Source organism: Cebus imitator, unplaced genomic scaffold (genome assembly GCF_001604975.1).
Source record: "Cebus imitator isolate Cc_AM_T3 unplaced genomic scaffold, Cebus_imitator-1.0 Scaffold309, whole genome shotgun sequence".
Lineage (NCBI taxonomy): Eukaryota > Metazoa > Chordata > Mammalia > Primates > Cebidae > Cebus > Cebus imitator.
Genome location: NW_016107624.1, coordinates 1,221,103 through 1,232,614, shown reverse-complemented (window position 1 = coordinate 1,232,614; position 11,512 = coordinate 1,221,103). Strand labels below are relative to the sequence as shown.

At 34.8% G+C, this 11,512-nt stretch overlaps 1 protein-coding gene across 7 annotated transcripts in view; it reads right to left on the bottom strand.

The window, feature by feature from the left end:
• Positions 1 to 11,512, bottom strand: part of CNTRL (centriolin) — a 98,155-nt gene that overhangs the window by 60,073 nt on the left and 26,570 nt on the right. For 6 of the 7 annotated variants that reach the window (XM_037729515.1, XM_017503304.2, XM_017503306.2 and 3 more), the window contains 4 exons: positions 9,775 to 9,968; positions 4,730 to 4,849; positions 3,611 to 3,833; positions 2,140 to 2,249 (listed from right to left, as the gene is read on the bottom strand). In XM_037729515.1, coding sequence (XP_037585443.1) covers positions 2,140 to 2,249; positions 3,611 to 3,833; positions 4,730 to 4,849; positions 9,775 to 9,968 — 647 coding nt within the window. Of the gene's footprint in view, positions 1 to 2,139; positions 2,250 to 3,610; positions 3,834 to 4,729; positions 4,850 to 7,046; positions 7,065 to 9,774; positions 9,969 to 11,512 lie in introns of those variants that run through there. The other variant, XM_037729516.1, reaches the window with a different exon arrangement.

The following is an 11,512-nucleotide window of genomic DNA, read 5'->3' as shown; positions in this document are numbered from 1 at the left end:
AAAAAAAGAAGTGTAAAAAACATGAAGATAAAAGACTGAAAGGAAATAAAAATAAGAATAATTATGTAATTCCCTATAACTGCAATACCTTTATGATCAGGAAAAAATTTTAGAATTCCATGTTCACTGGAAAATCATCTCACATTATAGAATTTCAAAATACAGCAAACTCTCATTAAATTGAGATTTTTATTTAACTGAATCAGAACCCGGCTGAAGCTTACCTTTGTTAGCATGTCAAGTAAGTGAATAGTATAAATAAACATTCAGGCTATTAATGATTTATTATTATTAACTATTTATTAATGATTATTAACTGTTAATATTAACGCATTTAAATAACTCGATTTTCCAAGCATATTTTGAAAGTATACATTTCTTTTAAAATTATGTACATTATTTACATCTACCAATCTATGTAAAGCTTTGGCCAGTGCTATTATAAAACATTCTTTTTAAATTATTAAAACCATCTTGATAGCTCCCTCCATCTCATCTCTTATCTTCAACCTATCTTTAACTCCTGTCAGTTTGACTGTCCAGTGTTTCCTGGAATCAGCTGGCTTTCTCTCCACAACCACCAGCACCTTCCTGGTTAGCACCAGTATCATCTCTTGCCTGTACTGAACAACAACCTCCTGACAGGTACAGATGCACACATCTCCATTCTTTCTATCTCACTCAGTCCATGTCACCCTTTGTGAAGTAGGGCAAAGTGACAAATAGGATCAGCCACTCAACTATCAAAGGTTTCCCATTGCAGGCAAAATAAAATTCAAATTCCTTAAAACAGCTTATGAACAATTTGGGAGGCCAAGGAGGGTAGAGCACTTGAGCCTAGGAGTTCAAGACCAGCCTGGGCAACATGGTGAGACCCTCGTCTCTACAAAAAAATACAAAAAATTAGCTGAGCGTGGTGGCACATACCTGTAGTCCCAGCTATTCCGGAGGCACAAAGGTGGAAGAATTACCTGAGCCCAGGAAGTCAAGTCTTGGTCTCAAAAAAAAAAAATTGCCTATGAAGCCTGGCATGATCTTTAACCTCATGACTCTTTTAACTTCATCTTCCTCTACACTCTCCCTCATTCTGCAGAGAAATCTCTAATATGAAGGCCTTTGTACACACTGTCACCTCTATGTGGAATACCTTCCACCAGCTCTGCCTTACTGGCTCCTTCTTATCCTTTGTGTCTTTGCCTGTCACCTGCTTAGAGAGGCCTTCATGAATCCCTACAATCTAAAGTATACCTCTTTTAACATCTCCCCTAATTTTCTATTTTTTTTCTTATAACACTGTAGCTGTTTAACTTTTATTTTTTCCTTTTTGCATATTTATTGTCTTATTTCCCCCACAAGTCTGGCCATGAGAGGGACATATGTCTATTTTGTTCATTACTCAGCGCCCAGCCCAGTGACTGACATATATAAGCTTCCAATAAATTTGAATCAATTTTTAGTTATTATAAAATCTGAAAGTAACACTACAGTGTATGTTTGAAAATAATCTACAATTTGGACTTCACATTTTTGTTCTACCTACTGTGGTATGTATGTAGTTACCATCATAATTTTTAAATACTTTTAAAAGTTGTAAATAACTAAAACCTATTTTACACACCTAAAAACTAAAATGTCAAGCTACTTCCTTTTTTTGAATTTTTCCCCTGTGCAATTACATCATGGATTTGAGCTGCTTACTTGCCTATTTTACAACACACTTTGGTAATTTTTGAGAATATGTTCACATATCTTCAATCTTTTTGTACACCACATATCTTTTTTTTTTTTTTTTTTTTTTTTGATGACAATGTTCTTTCTAAGTCCCAGGATCTTAAAGGTGTGCAGAGTGCTTAATTAAATTAGAAGAGATACATCAGGAAGCGACTTCTCAAGACTACATCTTTTTACATAAAATTAAGTAATTTATTTCTAAACATGTTATTAAATGCTAATTGGATATCAACATACATAGAAGAAAAATATAATTGGCAAATGCTAGAACCATATTTGACTCTGAAATTTATTATTCCATAATTAAGCAGCTAACTGCTTTTTTAAATTGTTTTATATGGTTATGAAGAAAAAAAACACATTTCATTTTTCATTTCCCCTTAGCACTGCTGCTTTGCTTTTACATACTTTTTTTAGTTGTATAGCTTCTTCCAGTTGTTTAAATTCTTCAGTAGCTCTCAAAATTTGTTGTTCTGCCTTTTCTATTTCGTCATGCAGTTCTGATAGTCGAGTTTGTGCTGAAAATTTAAAAACCATGCTTACATAGTATGAAACAAGAAAAATCTTGAATTCTGAAATTTCAACCAGATAGTCTTTCTTGCAATAATCTTCTCCACCCTCTATTAAACATCACACAAAAAAATTTAAGTAACTACTTATGATGCTTTTCTTGTCCACCAATTAATCTCTAGAACAAACCGTTTCATGATATGATACAGAATTATACTTGATACTTTTATTTGTAAAATTGTTAACATGAAAGGGGCTTTACTGGATATTCCCAACACTAGTAAGCCCTTTTGAGAGAACAAGAATTTTATTGGGAAATATGCACTTTACATGTCACTAAGTTCTAATTAGGTTCAGGATACTTAAAAAAAACCCACAAAACCTTGGGCAAATGCTTTATGATGGGATTCAATATCAAGAAATTCACTACTGAGCTCTCTCTCACAGTTGGAGATGATCTCAAATCAATTATTTTCCACCTAAAATTTAAGATTTCTCTCTCCCTGTCTGCTACAAAACTATGAGCTATTTCCTTTAAAAAGCTAGTCTGCACATACATCTGATTTATTTGTACCTTCCCCAAGAGCCTTGCACATAGTATACATAGACATGAATAATTCAGTTTCTTTTCTTCCTTCACCAAGTCAACCTCCATTTGCCTTCCAGGTCTTTTATTTAGCTACCAGTCAAGGGAAGATAAGCTGCTGATTTGATCGATAAGAGCACCACAGTGGGCCATAACACTAGGGAGATCCACAAACCCAGGTCAGAGTTCTCTTTCTTCCATATCACGCAGCTTTGTGGGTAAGTAGATTCAAAGTCTGTCATTGGCAGGGTCTCTAAAGTGCACCCCCGTCTTGGCTTGATTTCTTCCTTTATGTGACTTGCCAGAAGGTATTAAGATCCCTTGAATCAGATTATAGAGCATGGGGCATGTCAGGAAAGTCAGAGGCTAGCCTTAGGCCCAAGCCTGATGAGCATGCTCTGTCCAGCTTATACAAAGCATTGCTTTAGGTTTTTGCTACATGCATAGCAATCAATCAAGTGGTTCTTTACTTGCTTCAGTTATTACTAATTGTGACTTTGAATGTATAGTTCCAATGCTTATTGGAAGGAGGGGATTTACTCATTCTTGAATCCCCTGGACATGTTGCCATCTAATTACTGCCAAAAACTCCATTCTTAACCATAACAGGAATCATTACAAAATAAACGTTCGATAAATCTGTTTGATAATCACTACTTTTGTTTTAGACTTTTCATGGAAACAACAGCATCATCAGCATGTTTAATTAAAAGAGTTATAAAACAAAATTGGCTTACATATTCTATGTTTTTATATTTTTAAAGAATTTAAAATAATTTTAACCTGCAATTATTTTTTTTCCTTTGTCTTCCAGTTGCAGGTCCAGTGGTGCATGGCCTATCAAGTTCACGTGATCATTTCTAAGTTGTTCATCTGGCTCCATCTTCTTGATCTGTACTACCTGAGCATTATCAATAATGTAACTCTCTGTGGCAAACATATTTCTCTTGTATCTGGATTTGCCAATGTAAGGGCTTTCATCTGGGGCTTTATCAACTTCAGCATACTAAAAGCAAAATAATAGATTTACGGTTTAATAAGTGACCTCCAAGCAGTCAAACAACATTACTCATTTTACTAGTGGCAAACATATCACAGAATTTCTCAAGTTTACGTAAATCCTACATGCCTAGAAACTAAAAAATATATGGTATTCTTTCAACTTCTTCTTAATATACCAAAAAGGAAATCAGACTAAAAATGGTCTCAAAAAAAATTCTTCCTCCTACCACTGAAGAGTGAAAGTTTGGACTGATTAACAACTGCCTGTAGTTATGTGATTTTTAGCACTGCTTGATCTCTCAAATTAGAAATCTGGGTGTTTTATTTTGGTTTCTTGGCAGATATATGTAAAATCTCAGTCTAATTTTTTTTTCAGATACATGTATGTAACCATCAGTATAATAAACATTAATCACTGAATTTTTAAAAATGAAATACATGATATGGGTTGGAATCACTGGGTCTTAGAAGTTTGGCATTTCCCTTGTGGCATTTGTACCAGTCATGATTGACTAATACCGAACCCAGTGATTAATGAACAAACCATGTAAGGAGATGACTATTCCCTGGTACTGAAGCACTTTTCCCAGAAGTCTAAATTTAAGGGAGCTGATCAACCCATACACTTGGGAAAGACAGCTAAGAGTTAGACAACTCCTTTTGGTAATGGATATGGCTATGGGCAGATTCTTTTTAAGTTTTTTACCTCTTTAGGATACTGTTCTAACTCTCTGAGCCAAATAATTCATAGATTCAACCAAAATACACTTTACTCCTCTCATAACAAGAAAGTGGAGTGATTACTGATGAAATCCCTTACATGTCCTCACCACCTGCCCTCCCCTACTCTACCCCATGTGGACTTTACCTGTGGATTACTAAAAAATTTAAATAACTCACCTCTGATGAATAATAATTTAGTGGCTCAAATTTAGCATCAATTTTATAGAAGGCCAATTCCTGTTCCAGCTCATATTGCTTCTGACATGCTCGTGTTAGTTCTATGGTCTTCTGTTTTAGCTATTGGCCCAATTTGATATGAGACAACATATAGGATCAGTAAGTTAGTATAAAGGTGTAATGATACAGCAAGTTCTCAAAGCTGCACAACACTCAGAACATTTTATCTTCTAAATTATAAAAAATGAAACACAAAATTATCATTTCATAAGAGATCATATAAAAGACCTTTGAAGTTTGTATGCTATTTCAGAATATAATGAATAATTATTTTTAAAATCACTTAAATTTGTTTTAGCTAAACAGAAAAACATCTTTGTATCAATTATTTTTGCATAACTGGCCTAATAAATATCTGCTTCCTGACTTCCCAAAAATTAGCACTAATTTCTTTAACTGACTTTCCGACTTTAACAATAGCTTCAAATTATGAGGGAAAATGGTAACTGGCATTAACTGCAGAGAAATAAAGAGGAATGAGAAGGATGAAAATAGAGCTTGGTTTTAATTGTCATACTGTTGTTGCTGTAGTATTTGTGGCTAATAGCATCTCAGTTTTCAGTGTTGAGGACATTAGGATGTGAATAAGCTCAATCAGATCCAAGTATGTAATATTCAATTTTAATAAGGCAATTCTACTATAACTTTTTATTCTTAGAAATTTTTGGAGCTTGGAGAAGATAAGTGATTCAATCTAATTCTCTGAATTTATAAAGAAATTAAGTCTCAGGTTGGTGAACTGACTTGTCAAAAGTTACATATTAAATTAGCATCAGAAGCTAAATATTTTATTAGCTAACTACTAGTACCAGCCTTTTTCCACTAAACCAAACTTTGAGTTTATTTCAAAGATCCACTAAGTGATTTTTGTCTTTTTTTGGCCAGTGTCTGATAGTAGATATCAAAGAAAAAACAAGCAGAAAAATTTCATTAATATAAAAATGCAAGCAGAAGAGAATAAAACATAAACACAAACATTTTACAAGGCCCAGGAAATCAAAGTCATGCATGATTTAGCTCACAGTCACCTCCTGATTATCCATCAAAATGGAAGTCATAGCCTAGATAACAGGAAACACTGAGCCAAATAGTCAATGTGTGCCAGACATTGTGCTAAGCATTTGACATATGCTATTGTACTGAATCTTCACAACTACCCAATAAGATGATAAAAGCTGCACAGAGAAGTTAAATAACTTGCCCAATTGCACAGCTGGTAGTGGAAGAGGCAGAATTCAATTCCAAGTCTCCTGATTTTGAATCCGACACTGTCTATTGTTCATGCTGCCTTTGATGTCCTGCTGCAGGGTGTCCAACACAATACCCACATAGATACTTTCACTGAATGCTCATAAGTCTCCGAGTCTCAAGAAAGCAACTCACAGTCAACACTGTCAACTAATCTTGGGTTCTCTCCTCAAAAGTCATTGGCAATAGTGGCAAACAAATGGCAAATGTGACTAGAATCAGAGAGAATATATGAACTGGTCTGCAGGCAAATAATAAGAAATAGACCAGGTAAATAATAAGAAATAAACTGTGCATTTCAAAGTACTTTACTTTTGTGTCTTTTTNTTTTTTTTTTTTTTTTTTTTTTTTTTGAGACAGAGTTTCACTCTTGTTGCCCAGGCTGGAGTGCAACGGAACAATCTTGGCTCACTGAAAACTCTGCCTGCCAGTTCAAGTAATTCTCCTGCCTCAGCCTTCCGCGTAGCTGGGATTGCAGGCGCATGCCACCATATCCAGCTAATTTTTTGTATTTTTAGTAGAGACGAGGTTTTACCATGTTGGCCAGGCTGGTCTTGAACTCTGACCTCCAGTGATCTGCCCACCTTGGCCTCCCAAAGTGCTGGGATTACAGACGTGAACCACTGTGCCTGGCCTTTTTGTGTCTTTTATAAGCCCTAGGCTTAGCATACAATAAGCACTCAATAAATGTCTGTTGAAGAAATGCATGAATAAAAGCAAAATAGAAGTCAAATGAACTGGAAAGTAGGCTAGTTACAGTATTAGCTGTGGATAATCAATAGTTGACTGCAGGTAACATATTTACCAATCAGAAAAATAATTCTTTCCCCCACATTCAAATTTGCTCTCCTATACAAACATTCATTAAAAAACAAATACATACACACAACACACATTTCCCAAGAAGGCAAGCCAGTTTCAAAACTTAAAATGTAAGCAAGCATATTAATACAAGTTAGCATGCAAACCCTGAAAAACATAATGTGCAGTTCAGGCCTGGAAGAACTACCTTCAAGGAAGAATAAAGAATCGGCAGAAAAGGTCCTGCAAGAAACCGAGACAAGGGCTAAAAGAAGAAGCAAACAGATACTGTTCACCTGGAGAGTTAAATTGTAATAATAAAGTTGCTCTTTACTGACTACTTACCATAGGAAGATATGGCTTTTAGTACTGGCAGTATTCTTACATGGACATATTTTATTGTCATTCTGAGGTACAGATTTACTATCTTCTGTTACTTCACTTGATTCACTTCAAATTATTTTCACACTCATTACCTCATTAAATCCTCACAATTCTGTGAGGCTAGCAGGACAAGTAAATAATCCTCATTTTAAATATAACCAAACTGAAGCACAATAAATAATTTGCAAATAATTAATTTTCAAAAGGACAAAGAGTAAATAATAAATAATTTGCAAATAAGTAAATAATTTGCAAAAGGACAAAGAGTAAATAATAAATAATTTGCAAATAATTAAATAATTTGCAAAAGGACAAAGAGTAAATAATAAATAATTTGCAAATAATTAAATAATTTGCAAAAGGACAAAGAGTAAGCTTGGTTAACATTTGTTGGTGGCAGGACAGGACTACTATGGTTTAAACGGCCACCAGAAGACTTACTTCTGTGCTACTTTTCTTTTATACATTAACTGGCCTAACGCATAAGCAATTACTTTTTTAAACCAGAAAACATCACATCATAGCAGACGATATTCTCACTAGATATTCTGCAAAAAATAATAAAAATGTTTTTCAAATGTCAGCTCTTAGAATAAGACCCAGAATTATTTTAGGCATCTAACAGTCCTTGGGACTAACAGAATAGGCAAAACCAATATGAACTGGCAATTTAAAGAAGAAATACAAAATAGCCAATAAATATATATGCAATATCAACTCTCCAACAGTTATAAAAATTCAAAACTAAAACAAGATTCCATTTTTTCTACCATATGTACAAATTCAAAATAACAATACCCAGTTGGAAATTGGGTATTTTCTTCTCTGCTGTGGAAATGTAAATTGCTTAGAAGCTTTTTGAAGTATGCATTAACATTTATCAAAGTTTTAAATGCAAATTACACAGTAATTCCACTTCTAGTGGTTTATGCTAAAGAAATACTAGTATGAATGTATACAAATCTTTGTGTGTATATAGACACACACACACACAAAGATTTTCTCTGTGGTACTGTCTCTAACAGCAAAAATAGTGAAAGTACCTAAATATCTATCAGTAGGAATAGGTTAACTAAACTATGACAAATACATTTAATGGAACACAACACAGACTTTAAAAAGAATGAGAAAACTTTATATATACATATATACATTTCTTTTTTAACTTGGAGAGCTTTCCATGTATGCTGTTTTGTGAAAGGTAAGACGGTTAACAATAATATACAGTCGACCCTCCATATATGTGAGTTCTGCATCTGTGGATTCAATCAATCACAGATTAAAAATTCTTTTTTTGAAAGGATGGCTGCATCTGTATTGAACATGTACAGATATTTTTTCTTAATTATTATTCCATAAACAACATAATATGATTTAGGTGTTATAAGTAATCTAGCAATGATTTTAAAGTATACTAGAGGATGTACATAGGTTACTTGCAAATACTACACCATTTTACATAAAGGACTTGCACATCCGTGGATTTTGGTATCCATGGGGGTGTCCTGGAACCAATCCCCCACAGATACAGGAGAATGATTACATATAGTGATATTCCTTTTTTTAATTACAAAAATATTCAAAGGTATAATGTACTTACTGACATATACATTATATAATTACATGTATACTGTATAAGAAGCATAGAAAACAAAAATTAACATCTGGGGAATGGGATAGGGAAGAGGGCACTTTCATTTTTGCTAAATACTGTTGTGTTGTCTAAATGTGTTATAATGAACATACATTAATTTTGAATATAAATGTGTTTTTATCTTATTTTTGCAGAGACAGGGTCTCATTATGTTGCCCAGGCTCATGCTGAATTCCCAACCTCAAGTGATCATCCCACCTCAGCCTCCTAAAATGTTGGGATTAAAGGCATGAGTGATGGTGCCTGGCATAAATGTGTTTCTAAACGGTTAATGATAAAAATAGCATAATGACACAGAGAAGAGCACACTCTGACTTCTAGCAAAAATAGGTACAGAAAAAAAAGGAAAAACTTCTGACAGTTTACAAAACATGTTTTCACAGCACAAACATATCAGTAACATTATAAATAAGCAAAAGAGAAAACTAGGCAACTACAATTCATCGTTTTAGGATAGTGGAAAGTCTTCAGGTCTGACATTTTGCCAAGGTTTTCAATGGGCTAACATGCACCAGGGAATCAACATATAGAAATTACGAGTTTTTTTTAATCTTAGTAATAAAAGATGGATTCCATGTCCAAAAAGACCTATAATTCATGAAAATTTGGATAATTTTTTCAAATTGCCTTCTAAATGTTTTTCCCAATGAATAGCCTCGCCTACAATGTTGCTTTTAAAAAATAAAAACGTCTAGGAGTACATAATGCAGCCCAAGATAGCATTAGTCTTTTGGGAAGCCATATCAGTCAACTACAATTCATAAGCCTTTCACACATATTTCGTTAAACCACATCTTCCCCATTATATGGTCAGGAAGTTGTATTTTTAGACCCAAAGGCAAAAAGAATTATCTGTCTTAAGAGAATACAGCCAAAGCAATGTAAAATATGAACTTACCAATTCATTTTTTGTGTTTAAGTCACTCTTGAGTTCCTCACAGCTCTGTTTCTGTAACATGGCCTCCTCTTTCAATGATTTATTCAATTTATCTTGATTTTTGATTTCCTCAAGGAACCTTGTTTGATTTTTCTTAAGCTCTTCAGTTTCTATCATCTTTTTTTCTAGGTCTCTTTCCAGTCTTTCTACCTCTTCTGCCAATGAAAATTTAATAGTTTATCATTATATTTCCTATTTTTAAAAAGGTAAGAATATGTCTCAAAACAATAGCAAAAAAAAGTCTAAAAATATTACAAATACAATTTTACTTTTAAAATTAGCCACCATGGTTTTGGAAGAAAGACTATCCTGATCTTGAAATTGATTTAATTTAAAAGGCCACAAGGCTTCATTTTGATGACATTTTTAAAAGATAATACTTTACTTCCAAGTATTTGATCCTATTAGTGTGCTGATAAATGAGTTTTTTTCTAGGTGACCTTTGAAAAACATGCAATTATTTTTCTGACATTAGTAATTACATTTAAAAGGATGCTGCAAACATGTTTGCAAAATACTGTATTATCTTAAAATCCTTCACTGGCTTCCTGTTACTCTTAGGATAAGATCCAAAACGTTTGCGAAAAGCAGATAAAGCTCTTCATAATTTGGACTCAACCTCCCTCTTCTGCCTCTTCTTCAAGCATATTCTGCTGCAGCTTTCTTAACGCGATCCCATTTCTTCAGATTTGTGATACCTCTTCTCACCTATAGGCTTTTATTCACACTCTTTCCCTAGAACTGTCTTCCTCTACCTCCTACTGGGCTATTTTGCATCCTCCAGGTCTTAAGTTTTAAGAAAACATTTTGAGAAGCCTGCCCAGGCCCTAACCTGTCACCAGGTTAGATGCTTCTGAGGGATGCTCCCATGCCACCCTGAAATTCTGCTTGGCCCTTGTCACACAGGGAGTTGTAAAATGTGATCAAATAGCTTAGCTGTCTGCCTTCCCCCACTAAAGTGTCACAAAAGCAGAAACTGCATCTATCTGGCTCACCATTAGATCCTACGAGCCTAGCACATTAAAGCCTCCTAATTAATATCTTAAGTCATGAAGGAACCACGAGTAGTCTAACCATTTCCCCCAAAAGTATATCTAGATAATGACTTTCTTTTGCATTATTAATGTTTTTAATGATTCCAAAACATAAACTTCAGAATAACAAATGTTGAATTCGGGAGATTCCAAACTAATAAAAATTTGCCATGTTTCAAAAGTACTGGATCAAACCATATGAAATTGCCATTTTTGTAGGTCAAAACAGACTAACACCAATTTCAAATGAACATAGGCTCATTTTCCAACACTCTAAAATGGCTATTTCTTACCTTCCTATAAGGCCGGTTGCCTAGCCGGGAGGCTGGACACACCAACCTCTGCACTCAGCACCTGACTCTGCACCGGGCACCAGGCTCTGCACTCAGCACCTAGATCTGCCGCATGGCTCCCTTGGAAAGCTCCGGCTAATGCAACCCTGGCCGGCTCTCGCACTGGAAAACCTGCCCAACAATCCGCCAACCAATAGCAGCCCGCCCCATCTCAATCCCACTCCCCTGGACCCAATCAGAGCACCCAGCTGTTGCTCATTCCTCCTAGCCATAAACCCCCGCCCCACCCCCCAGGAAGTCAGCGAGACTTCTCTGGTCCCTTTCTCCGGACCATAGAACCTTGCCCTGAAGCTGAATAAACTGGCATTTAAT